Genomic DNA, 22,718 nt, shown 5'->3' with positions numbered 1-22,718 from the left:
TTAACTTATTGAACTAATTTTTTTATAATAAAGAATAAATTCTTCACCCTAGTCAATCTTTTAGTCACCTTGTAGAGCAGTTAAATTCTACTCCTAACCACTCTTGTGTACAATCAATCTGGAGCAAATCTGCGGAAGTTGAGGGCTATATGCAAATTTGCTGTAATGTGAGAGAGATCCTGTCCTGCTAAAATGAGATTCTTCTATCATTAATTTCTTATGTATATCTTTTGTTTTAGACAAAAAAATGGTGTAGAACAGACAGAAACAGCAACTGGGGAGAGAGGTCCATCAGGAGCTTCACTATAGTGTAAACGTCTATATGGATAGATATACTTACAATATATATTACCATATATATGCACCATGTACAGTTCCTCATCTTCTGCAAATTAGAATTAGATAAACAAGCAAGACAATTTCCAAAGACAGCCTCTTGTTTTACCAGTCAACCCATCACTTCAGTGGAGTGATCTGTAGCAGTTTTGTTGATACCTGGCTCTTGTTTGCATAATACTCCTTTTATACAGAAAGGCCTGAGGGCAATGGCTGGTGATGAAAGGATTAAGAGAACAAAAACTGGCAAAAGTTTGCCAAGATGGAGAAGGTAAACGTGAAGGGAACGTAACAAGTGGGAGGACAGCAAATCAGGTCATTTGGCAGGAAAGGAGCTGGCAGGGATCCGTCTAAGGGAAGAAGGGCTGATGTCTCAGCACCCTGAAGAGCTGCCAGATGCTGAGGTGGGAATGTGCCTCTGCAGCCCCCCTACTCCAACCGGGGCCAGGTGGAACAGGATGCTCAGCTCCGTCAGGTGGATTTTGAACGTCTTTAAGCATGGAGACTCCATAGCCTCTTTCCATCGTCAAATACGATTTCCCCCACTACTTCGCATTTAATTGTGTATCTTTGAACACTCAGTGATGAACCACGTCAGCCTTCATTTACCTCTAAGAAAAAAGAAAAAGAAAAAATGGGGTGTGCAAGAGCATCCCACTCATGTCTCACGGTGGTTTCGAGGGAGACTTATTCATCAGTGAAAGCTCTGAGGAATGCAGGAGAAACCACCCCGCAGCGTGGGGGCGGCACCGGGCGCTCCCCGCGTCCCGCAGCTCCTCCCCGCCCGTCCCGTCCGCAGGCCCGCGGCAGCGGCACCGCCGGCTCCTCCTCCGTCCTCCCACCTGCCCGGCCCCTGCGCGGCGCGAAGGGCGCCCGGGCCGGGAGATGCGGCCCCGATGGGCGCCGGGCTGCTGGCGCTGTCGCTGCTGCTGCTGCTGCTGCCGAGCCCCGCGGCGCGCACAGGTGGGTGCCCGGGACGCATCCCTGCCCGGTGGCAGCGGGAGCTGGGACATGTGGGTGCCCGGGACCAGCATCCCTGCCCGGTGGCAGCGGGAGCTGGGACAGGTGGGTGCCCGGGATAGCATCCCTGCCCGGCTGGGAGCGGGAGCCGGGATTCTGCACCCGCAGCTCCCGTCCGCCCCAGACAGCCGCGCCTTGGTGTTGCTCGTGGTTTGGCTGGAGGAGGAGAGCTGGCTGTTTCTGTAATGTCGCTTCATCTTTTCCTTTTCGCTGGAATTAGGTTTTAGGAAGCTCTGCACTGATTTTGCTGTCAGCTCTTAAGTTGATAGCGTGATCTTGAGATAGTTCTTATTACACGCGTTTGGGTAATTCCCCAAATACCTTTGGTGTTTGTAGATTCTTTTCTGTTTGACAGGCACCACCCTCAGGAGTCTAACTGAGCAGTCAAGAGCTAGATTAACACCAAAGTCAGGGTGGGGTTTTGGCAGAGATACTCTTGGGTTACTGTCCCGAGTGGCTCCCAGTCCCATCTCCCACCTGCTGACTCTATCATATGGGGGCATCCAAGCACGAGAGGGAGAGAGAGGGAACAAACAAGGTGGCAGCTGGAGCAGCTCAAAGAGCGAAATGTCTCGCATGGACAAGGATGTTACGCAGTGGGAATGAGCTCATAAACTGAAGCCTGGACCGCGTGTGCAGGGGGAGTCGCCTGCTGCTGTTAAAATCATGTGTTATTTCTCTTTTTTTGTGTATCTCCAGTTAAAAAAAAAGGAGAAAGGCATTGGAAGGATTAACAGATCTTCCAAGAAACCTACTCTGCCTTTGGGCTTTTGTTCTCTGCTGCAAATGTTGTCTCCAAAACTCAATGCATAAAGACAGAGTCTGATCCCATTTAACTCCACACCAAAACTTTCTGATCTTGTGAGAGCTGGAAGGTAGTGAGGAGAGTTCTCCACAACCTGAATGCCTTCAAGCACCACTCAGTACTGTGTCCTGCAGAGGAGAACGTATGTGGCCCGAAGTTTAGAATCCGACTAGCTGAGGGCGAAAGGCCGACGCCCCTCTGCTATTCCTGGCCAGCACCCTTCCGGAGTCTGATGGCCTCGGGCTGTGCTGGCTGCGGACTGGCGTACCTCGCTGATATAGGAGAGGAACGGAACTGACCATTTCCCGGGGGTTAAACATCGGTTTATTGACGGTGATGCCGCATCCAAACACCGGGAAACCATCCGGGAAAAAGTTTTTTTTTCATAGGGGGTGAAAACAGGATTATAAAGCAAGGGGGTGGGTACAGACAGAGCCAATCAGGAAAGGTGAGGGGATGAACTTCACAGAACTGACACTCCATGGAGACCAATAATCAAAAGGTAAAGGAGGTGTCCTGGGACCCCAGCCAACCACTATCTCTAGAGAGGAGAAGGTTCTCGAAACCTGGGAGGAGGAAGGGAGTGATTGACTGGACAGGGAGGAAACAACTTTCACTTATAAGGGAAACCAAGGGGAGAAGCAATTACATATCGGCAACTATGAATAGCAGTTGCTATAGCAACTTAGCTGACAGGCTAGCAGTGGCGGGAAAAACTGGGGGAACGAAACCATTTTACACATAATAGGGGAGAACAATACATAAATTGGGGGAATAACACAAGAAACTTAACAACACACTACCACAGTGTCCCAGCTAACTCTTTTGATAAACTACCCCAATATGCATCAGTGATTTTGAGTTGCTCTCAGAGGTACCAGTGCCAGCTTCTTTTTAAGTAACTGACAACATAATTTTCATCCTATTTTAGTTCCACGGTCATCAATGCAAGTGTTGTGGAAAATCTGTACAACTGGCATTCAGTTACCCTTTAAAAAAAAACTTTAAAACTTTAAAATGTGTTTACTACTGGTCTTGATTCCAAAGAAAGTTTAGAAAAATGTCCAGGAGGTAATGCTGCCTTTGTCTAGTGGTTGTTCAAGGCAGAAAGCAATCAGTCTGCACATTCCTGAGGTTTTACGTGGACATGATTTCAGGGATTTGTTGACAGTCAGCAATACTAGCAGGGAAGGGAGAGCTGCGCCTTTCACTGAAGGCTTTGAGCTTCCATTTTAATCTTTTTCAGTTTGGGACCATGAATGTCAGTAAACGTTAGCAGTATTTTGCTAATAATGGAAGAAATTATATGAAGTGTAGAACTGACATAGCAGTGCTTGTGTGATGTCTCTGATGTGAAGTGATAGGGTAGAGGAGTCCCCTTTGGATTCTTTGTTCCAACAGAAGAAACCAGGACCCAAGTGCCGTGAGAAGCACTTTTACAGCAGGACTTTGCAGACTCAGATTCTTACATCTTACGGGATCTGTCCTGTGCCTGTCTCCTTGGGATCTCTTGTCAAGTAACTTTCTGAACTCCTCAGCAGCAGTAGCATTTACACACTAAATTATAGCTTGACCTTTGCAAAACAACTTTTGTTTTCATTGTGATGTGTTAGTTGGTATGATTTTACCCTTTCTGGATTACACCTGCTGTTCCAGCAGTCTCTAACTGTTTTCAGGCCCTGCTGTCTATGAACTGTATCTAACAGACTATCTGAGCAAGGATAGAAATGTCACTTGTCATTGCAATTGGGGTTTTTTATGAATTGGTTTCACTTAACCATTTAAAAATCTGTACTGTAGAACAAATAAAAAAGTGCAGAAAATATGAAATAAAATGGATATCAGTGGGATCAAGAATGTTCAAGCATGTTCCTCTTTACCACATGGAAGTCTTTAGCAATTTTTGTGAGGAACTGATAAGGATATGAAGGAACAGCCTGAATTTTCTAAGTGGTAGAATACTAGTCTACCAAGCTTCATCTTAAATTCTTCTGCTTGCTTTTATGAGAGGTTTCCCTAACCACATTCTTCTGCAGTTAGAGAAACCTTGAAATCCTTGGCCCTTAGAGTCCAGTCTCTCTCTTGTAGATCCATACAGAAGAAAGAATGCACTTGCTACTTCAGTGTATCCTTATTCTGAGGAAAGGGAAATGAGCCTTAATGCTGTACTGCAAAATTAGAAGCATTTTGATTTATTTAAGGCATATTTTACTTTTTTCATTCAGGTAAGGTATGTGATTTTGAAGCAAATCTCAATAATTTTTGTTACTGTATTTTTGCCTGTATTGTAACACAGTCTTGGAGTTCAATTTCTTGTGGATGAAGCTCCCATTGAAGATGTGCTTCATCAGTGTATCGAGTGCAAGTACAGCTGGCCCAATGTTGAAATGCAAAAACCTGAAATGTATATAATGTGGACAAGGTTTTCTCAGTAGAAACATTTTAATTCTAACAGAACTGCTTATATGGGGTAGCAGTCCTTGCTAGCATACATCCAGCCTTAGATCCCACTGGACCTGGTATGTGGCTATATGAACTACATTTCATATGATGCAACCTTGAATGTTTCCCCTTTTTAACGTTTTCTAATAGCAGTGTAATTTGCTTGTTCTGCATTGACACACCTGATTTAATTTCCAACCTTCGTATTCCACTTTGTTATATTTTTACTAATAAATAGTAGTTTAAAAAGCAGCTTCAGGCCTCCCTTTAAGCAAATTTCTGTGTGTTTTCTTTCACAGTTACTAGAACTGTACTGGAATGTACAAAACATCTCTTTTGAACTTGTTCTGGGAAATACAGAATAAAAGGCTAGATATAGGAAACGCAGTGGAGGAAAAATTGTAAAATCTTTTTAATGGTTTTTTGAACTCTTGGCTTGAAAATTGTGTGCACATAGTATTTTGTATAACCTAGTACATGTCTATATACTTTGCAGGATTGAAATACATGTGTGTTGGTGATAATCTGTGTGCTTACCAGAGAGAGCATAAACCTTCAGGAATAACGGTGGAAGTAGATGGAGGGGTTGAGCTTGGTGTTTTTGCACAATATTTCCTTGCTCTCTGCTACTGTGAAGGAAAGAGGAGTAAATGTAACATAGAAATAAATAAAAATGGATATTGGCTTAAGGAGAAGTGCAGTATGTGAAGGAGTTGATAGAGCTGAAAGGCTTATCCTTACCTTCTCATCTCCAGCTTCCAATCTCATGCCAGGCTATTCTAGACAACACTGAGATCTAGCCCTAGTTCTTGGCTTTGTGTGTGATTCCTCAAATTCTTATTGCCTGATAATTATGGATGGAAATGGTTAAAGGAGGCAGTTCATTCCACAGAGGCACTTCCAACACCGTTGGGATTTGTGATTAAAGCCCAAAATTAGATGTGCATTGCAGTTCCCCGTGCACTCAGTTTCACACTGTAGCTGAGAACCATTCCTTTCCGTGGCTCTTGTTGTCTAGTGACCTTTATAGTCTTAATTCCAAGAGAAAAAAGGGGTTAGGATAAGTCATTTGTGTGTGTGTGTGTGTTGTTCCTGTTTATGTTTGGCTTTGTAGTTTTGGCTTGTACAGATTTCTTCTGATCGAGTTCTCCCTGAGAAGTGTTATTGATTATCTGCAAGTAAGCGAGAGAAAAGCCACCTTTTATAAGACGAACAAGAGCTCCCATATTTTAAGAAGCTCAGCTTTGTAAGAGCCTGAATTTTGGAGCTCAGGACTATCCCTAGATAGAATTTAAAATTACATACAGCTCTTTTCTTTGTACTTGGTGTGCCAGTAACTTGGGGTATTGCTTGGAGGCACCACATTTCTGTTCAGTCTTTCACCAATGGAGAGGTGCCCCAGGAGTTCTCTGCAAACAGTTCCTTCCCAGAGGCATTCCCTGAGGGAGGTGAGGCATTACAAGCTTTCAGGGATTGTTGGTCCTTCCTCTCAGATCTCAGGCGCAGAAGGTGTTCAACTTTCATCTTCTTAGGATTGCCTTTCCCTCATAAAGGAAGGCAAGTGCTCATCCCCCATCAGTCTTGCATTCAATCTCCTGTCCAAGGCAAAATGTGGATTCAGAATTGTGGATTTCACTAATTAAAATTGTTTTGACTCCCAAGAAAAGCAAAATCTCTTTTCTAGAAAAGCCATCAGTAGGTCACAGAGCAAGGAGCAACATCTATTAGGCAATAAATATAATATTGTTAGTTGTAATTGGACTGTTGTTACCTAATAGCAGTTAGTCAGTGCTGAATGATGAAAGCCAAACATCATTTTGGTTCAGTTTATATGTAAAAGATAGATATTTTATGTAAAGATGGATTAGGAGTGTACCAAAATGTTGTGTATGGCAATTTGGCTGATAACTGTCACAGAGCTTCATTTTTACAATATTTCAAATAGAAAGCTTAACTCTTGGATACTTTGAAAAACACCTGTAAGATGCCAGAGGTATTCTAACTAAGCTTGCATTTTCTTGGCTGTTCAATGTGATTGATCTACGCAGTAATAAATTGGTAGTGCTAAACATGTTCAAGGTAGAAAAGAAAAAAGTCAACATTAAACACTAAACAGGCAATTTTCAGTATTTCAAATAATTTCAAAGCATGTGCTTTAAAAAACAGCTACCACATCATGGCATTGTGCCACCACTGGGTTTTTAAAATTAGTGCAGTTCTTTTTGACAAAAAATTGTTTTGTATGCCAAACTTAACAAAACCTCTTTCCGTTTTAAATTAAAAACAAAAAGAACCACACTGGAACCAAATCAAATCATCAAGCACAAAACACCTCAGTCAGCACCTCAGATTACAACTCTGAAAGCCTTGAAAGGGCTGTGACTAATTTAATAAAAACCCACCTTGAATTTCACTCACCTCGTTTGCTTGTTTTAGGCCAGTATTGGTCACACAGAATTAATAGAAAACATACCTGCAATAACTTTCGCGTGCTAGAGTGCATCCATCAAAGGTGTTTGCAGCAGGGCATGGGGAAGGTGATGGGAGCTCTGCTCTTGTACTTGCAAACTTTCAACACAGTGCAAAGAAAGTTCAGTTTATTTCATACATGGTAGCAAAAAGGAATGGGTGTCACTTGCCATGGTCCTCTCCAGCTCTCTCCTAACAAACCTTCAATGGACTGCGAAGAATTTCTCCTCCTTTCTGAGGCTGGGTGTTTCTGGACTGAGTCTGTAATGTCCTTTGGCCAATATTCTCTTTAGAAGTGTTTTGGTAATTTAGGGCAGGGTTTGGATAAATAACGGCAAGGCTTCCCATGGAGGAGGAGAGCCTGTCAGGGCAAGCCACAGCTTCAGTCCCACTTCTGTATCTGCAGTTCTTCTGGCTGTATTTCCACTCACACTGTGACGAAATTACCTCCTCAGGCTCACCTGTTTCCAGTGGCAGCCTGCCCATTTCTTGAAAAACAAACCCCATGTGCCCCAGTCTCGTCCTTCTCCCATCTTTCCCCACCTCTTCCCTCAAGTTTTTCCATTTGCTCCACCACCTGGTTTTCATGCAGTCTTATGTTTGCCTTTCTGTCCCTGTCTCTCTCCCCCGTGCCCCCTCTGAGCAGGCTGTGGTGGGAGTGGTGGGCTCCTCTTGTGGGAGAGCAGAGCGTGCTTTGTGGTTAGCTCTCGAGTGCTGCTATGACTTGAACAGGAAATCACCTCTGTGCTCCTCCCCACATTCCCACCAGCACCACTCAAGTCAGAGGGTTTCACTAACCTGACTTCACACCCTGCAACACCAGAGTTCCAGCAACCCACCATGAGAAAGGCAGCTGAGCTGTAATGGCTCCTTTGTACCTCTCCTCCTCCTCCTCCTCCTCCTGCTCTTTCTTCTCTTCCTCATTATTTGGTCTGGTGAGCTTGAGTCAAAAAGAATCTGCCCAGAGAAAAACTTTCAGGATCACTTAATTTTTAACAAGTTTACTCATTTGTTTAAATTGTTGCTAAGATGATGAGTAAGTAATAAGTTGGCTAAAGTGTACTCCTGGCTTTGGTGAGTTTCCCTTTCTCTGTGTAACTTATGATCTCCAGTTTTGGCTCAGTCCCCCTGTTTACCACTTGATGCACTCCCTTGCATTCCTGCATGGCCAGTGCTGACTTTCCTGGAGCTGGAGATGTACCAGAAAGTAGAGTCCCAACACTCTGCTTGTGAAGAACACTGAACATGATGCTGAATGGACATTTGCTCTGAGTACGACCATTTTTATTTTTATGTTATACTTAGCCATGTGTTTGAGGGACTGTTTTTCACCAAGAACAACACAACCATCAAAACAGATGAGCTGGAGAAAGAAAAGAGAAAAAAAGCCTCAAAAAATGAAGAGCAACAGCTCAGGAGGAGCAAACAAGATGTCACAGGAATACGATGGAAGTCACACAAAGTTGAACTGAAAGACTAAAGAAAGACCAGTGGCTTAGAGCATTTGTTGCCAGAAGCAAGGTATCCTAGAGTGATCCTTAATTGCTTGATGCTTCACTGGTGGGTCTAAGCTACCAGTGGGAAAAGGAAAATCAGGGACTCAGCCTGTTTGAAAGGCTGTCCCCTCTCTGAGGTGTGTAAGTGGGGATTCAATCCATGGAGTTGAAGCAGCAGCTGCAAATGCTGAGGCACAGCTGCAGTAATGCCCACAAGTTTGGTACCCAGCACAAAGGTTTCCTTCCATTGGAGGTGCTCCCAAGGGCCACTTTTGTATAAGAAAATATGACCACAGTTGAAGCCCAAGTCTCTGCCATTGTCAGAAAAGCAGTTTCTCTTTTGATTGAATTCTGAAATGACTGTAGGGGAGGAGTTATTGGCTTTTTCTGCTGTGGGTAACAAGACTGTTGCAGTAAGGCTCATCTTTCTATATTAATGCTTTCCACATCACTCACTGTCTTAAATTGTATCCTGCAGTTGTCTAGAAGGTTCTGTGGTCTTCTTTGTTGCTGTATTTGATTGGATAATTTGGTGTTTGCACCTCTGTGCCATGCCACAGTAAAATACAGCAGATGGTCACTCTGCTTGAGAGGGCTACAGTAAACAACAGTGGTCACACAGGAGGCACCTATAGGTCAGCTTTCAGTGGGTCCTCTGCCTTCTCTCCACCCAAAAATTTTTGCCCCTGCACAGAAAAAATAATCTCAATTTTTCTGTATTTATATATTTGTATGCTTTGCAGCTGCTGGGTTACCAACTGAAGTTCAAAGCTAAAAAATCTGTTTAGAGCCAGAGGACATGGGTAGTTGCACTGTATTTGTTCTGCAGCACTGCCCTTAAGCACAGCTGTTTGTCACCAAGACAGGCAGGGGGACCCCCTGGCAGGTAAAACACAGATGTACTGAATGGGGAATGGTTGTCACGAGGAATTTGTGTGTGTTTATCCTTGTGTCTGTGCATGTGTGTAGGTAGATAGATGTGGCTATAACCAGAACTGAGCTTTGAGCAGTACTGACTTGAGCAAGGCACGTACTTGGCAGGGAGCTCTGTGTGATTAAAACTGACCAGGTTTTTAAACCTGGCTGGTGATTTCATAAAGAGAAGATGAAGCACCCTGCCATGCAGACTTTTACTCATGTGAGTAATGTCACTGACGTCAGTGGGGTTTTTCACTCACATGCAAAGGTGTTTTCAGGCTAAGTCACGTCTGTTTTGGAGAGTCTCACTATAGCTTGTTCTTAAAACGGGACTTGGCTCTTCCTTGTGGTGAAGGTTGCAAGCCTGTATTATTACTTTATTTCCAGTCCAGGTATCAGTCATGAAGATGTAAACAATGATTTTACTCAAGGTTTGATTTACAGCCTTTCCAAAGACAGTAATAAGGGTTTCATTTTTTCCCATGTATCGATTTAATGAAGTGATTTAGCTGTAAAAAAAAAGTGAAATGGAAAATGAATGACAGCCATTGCTAGCAATCACTGTGACAGACTAAATCTAGCAAAGTAACATGGGTGACTGATTTCTGCTCTTAGGCCAGTGCAAACTGAAAATGCTCTATGTGACACCCATGCCATGAATCCTGATAAATGGAAATAAAATCAGAATACAACTGGATGTCATGTGTTTAAAGACTAGAAACTGAAAGACTGAAGACAGGTTAAAAGACTGAGACATGCAGCTGTTGCATATACTTGAATTCCTTCCTGACTGATAACTGTATAACATTCAAGTTCTATGTATGATCTGTTCTCTACACATGCCTCCTGATACTATCAATCACCAAATAGATATGAAGGAACTTATTCTTAACTCTTCCTGGAGACATAGGAGAGTATGCTAGCTTTATTCTTGTTTACACATGCAGAATTGTGGTATAACTAAATTGCGCAATTTATTGCAAGGGCAGGAGCCTTTTACTAAAGGGGCAAAACCAGAAATAGAAACCAAATCTCTGGTTTTGCATCTCATGGAAAGTTAACAGTCTCAGTCCCTTTACCTTCCAAATCTCACTGAGTTGGGGTAGGTGGGAGCACACCAGCAGTGTTGTAATGCTTTAGATCTTGTAAAGATATAACCTGAGGCTTCTGCATGCTGAGATTGGCTCCTCTGCTGCAGTCTGTGTTTTGAAACTTCATTTACCACAGCAGAAACCACAATGGGAGGAGAGAAATAAAAATTTTAAAAAAATTTAAAATGCCAAAGAGTCAGTTTCACATGTTAATAGTTGAAAAATGATTTAATGTAACAGCCACACTCACTCTTACTGACTCTTACTACTTTAAAATGTGCTTGAGGAATACAAATGTTTTAAAATAAGGGTGGACAAATATGGAAAGGTACAGGTAAACAACTTTCTCACCTCTCCTGATCAGCTTCATCTTTACATTTGGATTCACTTAAAGCAATTGCAGAGGACATTTATTTAGGTGAAATGAAAACCTTTGATTTTCTAGATTCTGTATCTCCCACTTGGAAACAAGTGTTAGAATAAAGCAAACTCCTGGAGAATTCCTATTGCTGCTTTTATATCCCCTGGCATCCTGGAACTTTTTTTATATTACTACCAAGCCTATAGTTTGAGGTCTTACAGGCTGACTGTCATGGGACATGTCTGCATCCAAGTGTCAAGGAAATGGGACTTTTTACTTTTTGTAAATAGATAAGCCTGCCCTAAGGACTATACCTGACAAAACTTGTTCTCTGACTAGAAAATGGAAGCCACTGAATGCTGTCTAAGTGCTAAAGGTAAAAGAGAGCAGCATTAGAAATACCTTAGATGAACAGTGTTGTGATCTGAAGATACAGATGAATGTATATACCAGTGCAGCCTTAATGAGCAGCTAGAGGCTTGGAAAACCAAGAGTTTGCACTGAGACCGTTTGAAGTAATAGGTCTCTACAGAACTGCAAGGAGATTGTTTTAATAAATGTATGGAAGAGAAAAAAATCTTCTACTCTTTGGCCCAAAGACAGATACAAGTCTGCACATTAATCAGGAAAATGGTGGTGGCTTTTGCTTACAAAAGCAACTATAGTTATGTTTACAGGAGGATGAACACTATTGCTCTAATAATAGCAAAATATGCTACAAAAATACCCTAAGGTCTGCTTACAGAAGTAACAGCTCAAGGACTATTCATTTGAACAGGTTTATTTTATTTCCCATTTTCTCTGCCTCATTTTGTTATCTCAAGAACTAGAATTGCATTCCCGGAAAAGGAGATTAAAGGTTTTGAAAAGTCCTGAAAAACCACAGAGTCACTTTTTCTCTTCCCTATTATGCTCTTGTGGCTGCACGCAATGGGAAGCTCCTTCCCAGCAGGGGCAGCTCAGGGTTGCTCCCCCAGAGCATGGCAGGAATAGCTGAGGCTTGAGTCATAACTTTGAACTTGAGACTCTTCCTCTGGGCCCACAGGCTTCGTTTTGCAAGCAAGCAATTTAGCAATGTGGGCACCTTCATGATATTTATTAGATTAGAGGTCATTATCAGAAAGATCTGAAACTGTGTTCTTAGGATACTGAAATTTGCCTGTTTATTAATTTCAAAAGCTGGTGCAATTAATAGCAAGTCAGATGTGTGACCTCACAGTAGATGTTTGCTTTTGACTTTCTGGAGAATCAAAAGGGATGGTCAAATGACACTGGAGCCATTGTGATCATCCAGTCCAATTCTTCAGAATAAAGTCATACTTCAGTTTGTTAAGCTGTGTTTGCAGTACATTCTGTGTGTCTTTTTCTAAAATGCCTGGTTTGCCTTTTAAAAATCCACTCAGCTACAAGAAGATTCTAGTAAAGTATTAAGAATATTTTTTTTAATTTTCAGTGCTAAATTTTCTGTGATATTCAAATGCAGTTGCAATTTTAAAAATGTGTGTCTCTTCTAGGCCAAGCTTTTCTAGTTTTAGCTTCCATTCCCTGAATATTTCCATGCCTGCCATAAATGGCAAAGCCATTTTTGCTAGAGAAAAAACACACTTGTAAAGATGGAATTTGAGACTGCACTAGGTGGGGACACTTGTAAAAAAATTGATTTCCCACAGCCAACCACATCACACTTTGAATGCTAAAAAAGATAACTTTTTAAAAATAACTGTGTTGGTTACTTGGGAGGGTATGCATTTGCTGATTCTTAGTGCATGTTGTTCCTTTCTTATTTTCTTTCTCAGGAGAGTTGTATTGTTCTTTGCCCAACCCTAGGAATGTCAGTTTTGAATCTGTAAATATGAAGAATGTCCTTCACTGGTCAGCACCAGAAGGCACGGGTGATGGAGTACTCTACAAGGTGAAATATGCAGTGTAAGTTGGCTTGTTTATTTATCTCCCACTGGCTTTTATTTTAGCATTTTAAATAATGATTTAAAAAGAAAGCCCAGCTTCATGGAAAGTATTGCTGATATAAAGAAAGAACTAAAGTGTTAGCTAGACTTAAGCAGTGTATTTTTTAATTTCTGCTTCTGGCACTGTTAACTTCACACTAAGTTAAACAGTGTGTACGGAGATATTCTTCCTACAAAAGAAGTATAGGAAGCAACATTCTAAGACTAAGGAAGCTTTCAGAGGCATTCCTCCTAAAATGAGAGAGAAGGATGAAGAATAACTGCTGTGGACTGGTATCTGTCTGCATACATCCTCTGTACACACTTAAATGGATATGGAGATGTATGATTCAATCGATATTAACAATACCCAATGTGTCATTGCTCTTTCCTGACAGACCCACTCTCCCAGATTTATTCTGGTCCAGCAAGCCTCTCTAGGAGAAAATCCACTGGTGTTCCTAGCATTGTACAAAACCAAGTATTGTGGTTGGAATCAGGCCCTTATATTGTCAAGGTCTGCACCTTAGTATCAAGGGTATCAAGGAATTTGCATGAGAACCAGACTCCATTTCCTTTATTCCCACTGAAAGAGCACTGTGTCATTCTGAAGGCCAGTGACATAAGTTTGGCTTCTAAATATATGTAGCACCACTGTCACAGATTATGTAATGCTCACAATCTTTAACATTTACACTTCCCTCAATCTAGGAACATTTTCGGAACACTAAAAGGAATGTCGGTCTCTAGACGTTTCCTGTAACTTAAGAGTGCTCAGCAGTTACAGAGTGAACAATAATTATTGTCATGGTTTAGGAATGGTGTTCTCCAATTCAGAAGTTTGTAGGGGGATAGAATATAAGAAAATAAAGATAGTGTAGAAATTAATCTTACCCCTTAGGAGTTGCAGCTGGGCCAATTATCAGAGATTAGGAATAGGCCTGACTTTAACAGGCCACAGCTGTAACCAGTGAGAAGAAGAGTGCTATAAAAGAGTGGGGTGGCTGGTTGAGAGGGGAATGGGAATCAGTTGGCTGCTTTGTGAAGAAGAAGAGTCAGTGCTCGGAGGAGCTACCCACAAGAAATACCAAGAAGATATGAAACTTCTGTGTTAGGAGACAACAGTATGGAACCCCTGCAATAAGATGACAACAGAAGTTCTCCTGAAAAAAAACCATGGTGCCATATGCTTCCCATCCACCTCCAGCTGGAAGCACAAAAGGCAAAGATCACACGTGGAGATAAGAACCATTTACTGGAAACAGCAATGGGATAAGACAATGAGCAGTGACAGCAGCAATATTAATGATAAAAATGTACAAAAGAGAGAGTGCAGAGCTTGACCCGTGCCACCTAAACAGTTCCCTCTGGTCAGGGCCAGTTTTACCAACACTGCTCCATCCACCACGCTTCCTGCATGGGGAAGGAACATCTTTCTTCTTGGAAGGGAGAGAGAGTCCTTCTCCTGTGCCCCTAGCATTAACAAAAGATGGCATCTAATAGCATTAGGATTTTGGCTATGCCCACAGAGCTCCAGGCTCCACTCCCTCATGGTTACTGCAAGAAATCAACCAAGACTTGTACGGGAGGTAAAATGTTGAGAGACAACTGGCTGCACTGACTCCGAGGGGCCAGCTGGTCCATGAGCAGTCTGTCGCCAGAGGTATGGCCATCTCCATCTTTCACTGAGCACAAAAACACTCAGGTGCCTCTGCCTATCCAGGAGAGTAAGGCCTTGAGATAGGAAAATGCTGGTGAGTGATCTGGCAGAAGCTGCCACATGCCCTTACTAACCAGCAGCCAAAGGGGGAATTCTTAATGTGAATTTAAGGAGCAGGAATAGGAATGTCTGAGCAAATCCAAACAGGAATTTTCCAAGGAAATCTTGGTTTGTTCTACCAGTGTACAAGAGCTGGTCAGTACCAAGGCATTGTTGGTAACAGATACATGGCCTTTTTTCAACTAGAAGGGTTTTGAAATTCATTGTGTTCCAGTTGTGTCTTTCTGTTAAACTAGAAAATGAAGGGTCAGGCAGGAATGAGTAGTCTCCTGTCATTCATCTTGGAGACCCTGATCATCATCTGTGTCCATACTTGAGGATGTGTCACTGACCATTCTGACTCTGGACTATTTGTTTCCATATAAATAATTATCCATATAATTATTGTGTGTTTAGAATTTATGCTAAATCTGTGGAGACTGATGTTGAGAGATATCTGGTCTGCACAGGCAAACTTTGACTTACGTTGGTGTCACTAACATCCCAGTTAGTTTCATCTGGCTTCTTCTGGATAAGGCCTATTCTAATTTATTTTTCATTAAAAACTTGTGGAAGTCTTGCTCTTCATCTCAGCTGAAGCTGGGATTCCTTGAAATTTCAGATTTCTGCTAAATACAGAAACTGTTTTATCAGCCATATTAAAACAGAGAAAATTATATTATGAGGTGACTAATATATTGAAAATAGCCTTTGTACAGCTTCTTTCTCTTTCTTTTCAATATAGGTACGGTGTTGGTAAATGGATTAGAAAGACAGAATGCAGGAATATAAACAGAACATGGTGTGACCTCTCCCATGAGACCTCTGACTACGAAGAGCAATACTATGCAAGTGTTAAGGCATTCCTAAATGGGGCATGCTCTGACTGGATGGAGACCACACGATTCAACCCTCTAACAGACAGTAAGGAGAGCTAAGCACACAGCCAGGTGTTCAATGGCCTTGATTAACAATGTGTGCTCACACTGCATGGGCCTTCAGAGTGTATAATATTTTAATTTTAGCATGAAGTTACATTTTTTTTCAGTTGTTTCACATTTATTCTTATATTCTGCTTTTGACAAAAGTAATTGAAATAATAAAATCAGAATTTGGATATATATATAGTCTGGTATATACTGAATTCTTTTTAATGGTATGGTAAAGCCTTACTCAAGGCAAATAAAATCTATGGCACATTCGCAGTATAAATGACTCTGATTTTGAAAAGGCTTTATCAAACCAATCAGCAAGCATATTCTAGAGCCCAATATTTCTTATCTGTGCCAGATAATCTAAGGACATACTGGTAATTCATTCTATTTTAGCAAATTGAGTTTCAAGGTTGTTTATCCTGTAAAGTCACAGGAATTCCTTGGCAAAATTCCAAGTCAGCATTCACTTTCTTACTGTAAAAATCCTCTTAGTTATCTAAACAAATATTTTTCTACTAATATAAATAAAATTTTCAATGTTCTACTTAGACTCCCCCAATCATTGCAAAAATGTAATACGATTGATTTGATGAAACTGGTAAAACCAGTGTTCCTCTGCTGAATTTGACTGCTTTTTGTACATGTTCATTTTTCCAGCTAAAATAGATCCACCCATGGTAAGTGTATCTTCTACTGACAGATCTATCTCAATCGTTTTGACTGCTCCTGAGAAATGGAAGAGAAGCCCAGAGGAAGAATCCATATCTCTGCTTCAGGTGTACCCTGGCCTACAGTACAATGTGTCTGTCCTCAATAAAAAAACAAAGAAGCGGGTAAGCTTTGACAAGGCTGTGGAACTGCTGCATTTAAATGTGTTCTGTGCTTCTTGAAATGCCAAAATTAGCAAACCTGTAGCAGACAAATGTAGTTTGGTTGGTTGTGTTTGTTTGTTTGGCTGGTTTGTTGGCATTATTTTCACAAAGGTGCAGGAAATATAGCAATAACTTTACTTTGGACTCCAAGGTCTACATAAATTCTGTTACCCTAAGGCTCCTGGCTTTTCCTGAACATCCCAGTTTGAAATATTGTGTGGAACCGTACCATGTGCCTGTCATGGGTGTGTGTGTGAGAACGGGGCTGGAGTGATGCAACATCACCACAGGAATGTGAGCCAGTAGTGGCCGATGGTCATGATGCATATGAAGCATGAAATTGTTCAGTAGTGGTACAAGAATCTTTGATGGGAAGAGAAAATAATCAGAGAGGATGTGACTTAACAAGTAACTTTGATGTTGATTGCATTTGGAGGAAAAGGATGCAGCTGGCAGCTCTTAGAGTATCAACCTTTCTAGAAAATGTGCATGCTCATGACCTTTCTGTATCTCAGGAGTTAAAGGGAGGAAAAATATTTTTAATGTCTTCCAGTGGTTCTTCTCCATCAGCAACAACACCTTGGTTGTGCCGTGGTTAGAACCTGGAACAGCTTATTGTGTCAGTGCACAGATACATGTCCCCACACCAGTTCTGGACAGTGCCTTTTCCAAAGAACATTGCATTACTACACTGAAAGGTATGTATGAGGTGGCAAATTAAAAAAAAAAAAAAAAAAAAGAAGATGCAAGTTAGAAAAACTATGGTGATTGAATTTGTGAGTTTTTTAGGTATCCATTTTGAGAGTGATAATTAGCATAGTTTTTCCCTTCTCTGTGCACTTGTACCAATGAAAACTTTGCCTCTACTAAAGCATAGCTGGGACTGACTGGAAGGTACATCACTACCTCTGTAGAAAATTACCTGCATTCTTTGAGTTTTAGTGCATGGAGAATATTTTTTCTCCTTGAATGCCGTTTGGGGGTAGCAGATCTGGGTCATTCTGAAGTTATCAACAGGAGAACTTAAAGGAGATGTTATTATTTCTTTATATAATTTAATTTATCATTTAGACAATAATAATAATAATTGTCCTGTAACTCAAATATATTTTTTTTCATTTCCTGCAAATTCCGTGTTTATCTAAAACATTTGCATTCTGTATCCAAAATGCAATAGGGTGAATGCTCACATTACTGTCCACATACCTTAACAAGTTGTTTGTTACAATGAAAACTTTTGTTTTATTAACAGATAAAACAGAAGATGAGAGTATAACAATCACATTTGGATATATTATGCCTACCATGCTGGCTCTCCTTTTTACTTCTGTGGCATGCTATTGGGTGCACAAGTATATTCACATCCACAAACAAAAACATCCTACAAACCTGGTGAGTGTCTTTTGTTGCAGGAGGTCACTGCCAACCTTGGCACTCCAGCAGAGCTGTGTGTTTCCCAGGGGTCCAAGCAGGCTTGGAGGAACCTCTGGGTAGCTCCAAATAAAAGCTGTAGTTGCCACTGAGATCAAGAGAAGAAAGCCACATCAAGGGTTATTAAATGCAAGAAAAACAGAGTAATAACTTCAGTTTGCAATGATCAGAACAGAGCCATTGGTTTTGGAAGAGTCATTGCCTTAAGCAGTGACTTAAGGCACTAGGTCTGTCAGGGTGTCAGAACTCTGTAAATTTATCTAAGATGAAGCACTGTGTAAAGTCAGTTGGACAAAAGTTATTAATTTGTTGAATTCAGAAACAAGAAGGGAAGACAATTAAGCAGTACAGAAACAGCATGATGTTTTCTTGGGCCGTTACTGCGTATTACCAGATTTTTACATTTAATTGTGATTGTGAAGGATTTAACATATGTGCATCATACAGAAAATTTAACCTGGATTTCTAGAATATTTTGAAATACTGTACCATCTCCTAACACCCAAAAATTTATAAACACATTCTGTTATTTAGACAGCCCAAATACACTTTTTGCAAAAAAAAATGTTCTCAAATTTCTTAGTGCTGCAAAATTTGTTGATTTTTAGAAAGAATACTTAAAAGTCTATGAAATGTTACTGGTTTCCAGCTCATGAGTTCAATAGAACTTTCTCACAGGTATCTTTAAGCAAGTTGCTCAAGCATAAACATGCAATTATAATAATGAATGCAGGCTTCAATGTTAATCCAATCTGTGTGACACCGTGGGATGGGAGATACAAGGGACTTGGTTTCAACATGCTGATCTTGCTGAGGAAGATTAGACAAATGCAGAGGTGACAGGAGAAATCTTCACAGAGGGACTGTGAGTTCAGAAGGATTGGAGCAGGCACTGCTGCAGTGTGTTCAGATGTGCACAGAAATACCTCCTCCGCTTGAGGGGACACTGGTTGGATTACAGAACCGTGGAATCACAGAGTGGTTGGGGTTTGTAGGGGCCTTCAAAGGTACCTAGTTCCACCACTCTGACATGGGCAAGGACATCTGCCCCTAGATCAGGTTGCTTAAAGCTCCATCCAACCTGCCTTTGAGCACTTGCCCTTATGGTGCATCCACAGCTTCTTGGGAAGCATATTCCAGTGCCTCACCACACTCACAGTAAAGAATTTATTCTTTATATTCAGTCTAAATGAACCTCTTTCATTTTAAAACTATTGTCCCTTGTCACTACAGACCCTTGTAAAAAGTCTGTTTCTGTCTTGTTCTTTATCTTTTGTTCCTGGGATGCAGGTCATGGTATGGGGAGATAGCTTGGTCTCTTGGGGAGCTAACAGGACAGAGCTCTTTAAAGTCCAAGTGCATGAAGGGCTACTTAGTGAAAAATTCCCACTCAGTAGCAGAATAAAATCCTAATTCCAGGAGGTTTTTTTCTCTAATAAAAATGTAATTTGAATGTTGGGATTCATTTTATGTTCATTGCACTTTTTAATGACCATCATGGAGCTTCACTTTGATTTGACCACCTCTGGATTCAGTCAATGTTAAGGTAACAAATGAATATAGACCTGGTATTTTAATGATGCTCTCTGGCTTTCCCAACATACAGACTGTTCCACATGGGCACCCTGTGTGGCCGGGGGGACATGGAATAAACTGTTTGTTTGGTCCAGCATTTTTGACCTGTGCAACCTTTCAGACTACTTGGTACTTTAATTAGTGGTCTTAGTCTTCATTCAAGCTTGAAAGCACTGAACTGCACCTTCTGGTTGTTTTTCGTATTCACTCTACCAACGCCCACACAATGTTGATTTCTATCAAAAATTTTACTTGTTTCAGAAAGATCCCTACGGTTTGATGATTTTGCACAGATTCATAAAAGCAGCCTGTGGTAGACTACACAGTGCAGGCTCTGTACACTGTGCTTCAGCCTGATGTGTAGCTCCCTCTCTGAAAGAAAACCTGGTATTATTTTATTCTCTGTAAGTTATACATGAACATGTTACCTGAAACTGCTTGTGGGAACTGCTTGTGACTACATTTTCTCTTCACTGGTTACAAGGAGTGGAATGGATTCAGTAATCCTTGGTCCAAGAACAAAGACTGATGTTTTCTCTGAAAACATCATGTTTTCTCTGAACCAGCATGAGAGTTTATGCTGGTTTGGAAACAAAACCTGTATTTGACAGAATTGTTCCAACCATTATTTTGACATCAGGAAGAGGAGGAAAGAGATATTAAATCTGATTATAACATAATTTTACATTAAATAGAATAAAAAAAGGAGAGCATATTGACGTCTTAAATGTCTTCTTCCCTAATTGAAATAACCTCTTAATAAGAGGTCTAACCTAGCATTGTATTTTAAAAATATAAGGTAGTATAACCATCAAGATGTTTTTTTTATTAAATTTCACTCAATATATTTCTTACTTTGCAGGTGTGGCAGTACACTGACAAATGCAAGGAATGGGTTTTCATACCAAGTGAAAAAATGGTGCTCAACCTTATCACTGTTGATGGGGATGACTGTGAGGAATCCAGACATCTGTCAGAAAGGAAAAGTCCCCATTATAACACTGCTTACAATGACACTGAAGGGAGGGATTTGCCTTCTGAGCAGGTGCTGAAAGCAAAATATTTGCTTGATTTTTCATGTGAAGAGATTTCACTCAAAGAGGATACTTTAGTGGAAGGGAACCAAGCTGGAAACTGGGCATCTCATGGCCGGTCTGGAACACAGAATACTTGGAGAGATAAAAATGCAGAGGTTGTGGAGTATGAGCATGATGTAAGGACTGAAGACTTCAGTCCTGGTCAGAAACTAGAAGAGATGTTTTCTGCCCCTGGGGGGCTGCAGGGTGAGCCACAGGTTGCTTTGGGGGACTTGGTTGATATGGGAACAGGACAGCCCTATTCCCCCCAGCTAGAGATACGGGTGGCACACCTTTGTTTGGGACAGAAAACAGAGGAACTTGATTTGAAGGTGGTTGATGCAGCAGATGAATTGCCAAGTGAGACGCATATCAACTTCATGGACCTGGATACTGAAAAGTCTGGGCAGGCATCCTATCATCAGCTGGAAGAAACCACACAGGGCCTCACAGAGAAAGAAGGTATGCAGACCATATTGGTTGACTGGGATCCTGACAGTGGAAGACTGTATGTTCCTACTTTATCCAGTGTTGAAAATCAGATGTGTGAAGGACTATTCAAGTATGATGATCCCAACAAAGATGGAATTTTGCTCAGACTCTATGACAAAGGGGTATCTGGTGAATCACCTGAGGACCAAGAAATGTATCTCCTGCAGTTCAAGGAACAGTGGGGACTTCATGTAGAAATGGAAGACTGAAAGTAATTTTCTAAGATATTCAAAAGTGCAAAATCTTGTTTATTTTGCTAAAGAGAGTGGTAGACTCAGGGGAACAGGCATGTCTTAATGTTTTGAAATTTTTGGAACCGTCACAGTTTAACAATTTATTCATTAAATGTTATTTATAGCAGTCTCCAGATGTGACATAAATGATTATTACATTAATCATAAACCTATTGTGTAAAATATGATTGTTGTGAGGTTATACTCTTTTTTTATAATAAATAAAAAGAAGAAATATTTTAAAATAAATATTTTTACAGAGAATGTTTCCCCCCTTGCAATTCCTGAGAAAACTAATTACCAGCACTTGAAAGCAGTTACTTTTGGGGGAAAAATACAAGAAAACAAACAAAAAAACGGGAAAATATGTAGAGCAAAGGGGTTCAGTGAAAGGCCTGTAATCATGCTGGCTGGACCATGTCTCACCCAGCCTTAGGCAGAGGCAGCTGAGCACCCATTTGGCTCGTGCCCTGCAGGTGCCTGCTCCTCTGCATGGCAGGAGCAGCTCGGATGTCGGCGATGGAGAGAGATGGGGAGACTGATGTGATCAGAATCCGATTTTATTGTGGGACACAAACACTTATATACTATTGAAGGGAGACTAGTAATGGGTAGTGCAAAGATTAAGTTAAAATCACATACACAGGCTTATGCATATAACAGCATCTCTTGCTTGCAGAGTTTAATGGGATTTTCTTTTCCCTGTAAACACGTTTGATTTAATCTTCTTGCACTCCAGGTCTAATTTTCAAAGTTCTGTTTGTTTTTGCCAAGGCATCCTGTTGTCAAATCTCTTATGTTAACCAGGTCTAAAGTCCATCATCTGTCTTGTGTCCCCCAACATTCCAACACCCATAGGAGAGGTCTGCCCCGGACACAGCATTGCTTCAGCCACCCCACACTGCTGGGCCACACCAACCGAGTGCTCCTGAGGGCTTCCTTTTATTGCCTGCTGTCCTCATCAGCACTTCTGATGAAAGTTCACTTTTTCTTCATGTCGTGTGGTATTTAGGATAGCAAAATTACAGGGCATTCTAGAAATTACCTACTAGGGCAGTTGGCATTTTCCTTTTCAAAACTTGTCACTTGTTCACTTACTGAATCTTTTTTTCCCTCCCAGTACACCAAAAGACCTCATGGTAATTATTTGTTTGGTTTTTAACAGGATAAGCAAAAAGCAAAAAAATTCTGTACACTTTCAAACTAGTACATGGTTAGGTGTTTTTTTAAAGAAAGACCTTTACCTAAATGTTTTTTCTGAGCTGTTGTTGTTTCATCACCTTAGCATTCTCTGTGACTGTTCATCCTCAGAATTTTTCAATTGTAGTCATAGACTTTAAAACCAGAAATTGCATTAAAATATTTCTAATTTTTCGAATTTCAGTATGACAATATATTGATGACTGCTTATCAGGAGGTAAAAAATTGTCCTCAGCTGATTTTATAATAAAAGTATAGATC

At 41.0% G+C, this 22,718-nt stretch overlaps 1 protein-coding gene across 2 annotated transcripts; it reads left to right on the top strand.

The window, feature by feature from the left end:
* Nucleotides 1–1,123: 1,123 nt before the first annotated feature.
* On the top strand, nt 1,124–21,507 carry IL20RA (interleukin 20 receptor subunit alpha). Of its 2 annotated transcripts, none has more exons than XM_005489221.4 (7): nt 1,124–1,299; nt 12,735–12,864; nt 15,389–15,567; nt 16,236–16,411; nt 17,004–17,148; nt 17,703–17,842; nt 20,319–21,507. In XM_005489221.4, the coding sequence occupies exons 1-7, from the start codon at nt 1,233–1,235 to the stop codon at nt 21,231–21,233; spliced, it is 1,752 nt and encodes a 583-aa protein (XP_005489278.2). In that variant the 5' UTR covers nt 1,124–1,232; the 3' UTR covers nt 21,234–21,507. The 2 variants fall into 2 exon arrangements, with proteins under 2 accessions (XP_005489278.2, XP_074393717.1); XM_074537616.1 differs by having other exon boundaries at nt 1,167–1,299; nt 12,766–12,864.
* Nucleotides 21,508–22,718: the final 1,211 nt, after the last annotated feature.

The sequence above is a fragment of the Zonotrichia albicollis genome, chromosome 3 (genome assembly GCF_047830755.1).
Source record: "Zonotrichia albicollis isolate bZonAlb1 chromosome 3, bZonAlb1.hap1, whole genome shotgun sequence".
NCBI lineage: Eukaryota > Metazoa > Chordata > Aves > Passeriformes > Passerellidae > Zonotrichia > Zonotrichia albicollis.
This window is presented reverse-complemented; position numbering and strand designations above follow the sequence as displayed.

Coding starts and splice junctions, on each gene's coding strand:
- IL20RA (XM_005489221.4), top strand. CDS start 1,233: ATGGGCGCCGGGCTGCTGGCGCTGTCGCTGCTGCTGCTGCTGCTGCCG. Junction 12,865..15,388: donor TACAAGGTGAAATATGCAGT/GTAAGTTGGCTT, acceptor TTTTCAATATAG/GTACGGTGTTGGTAAATGGA. Junction 15,568..16,235: donor ATTCAACCCTCTAACAGACA/GTAAGGAGAGCT, acceptor TCATTTTTCCAG/CTAAAATAGATCCACCCATG.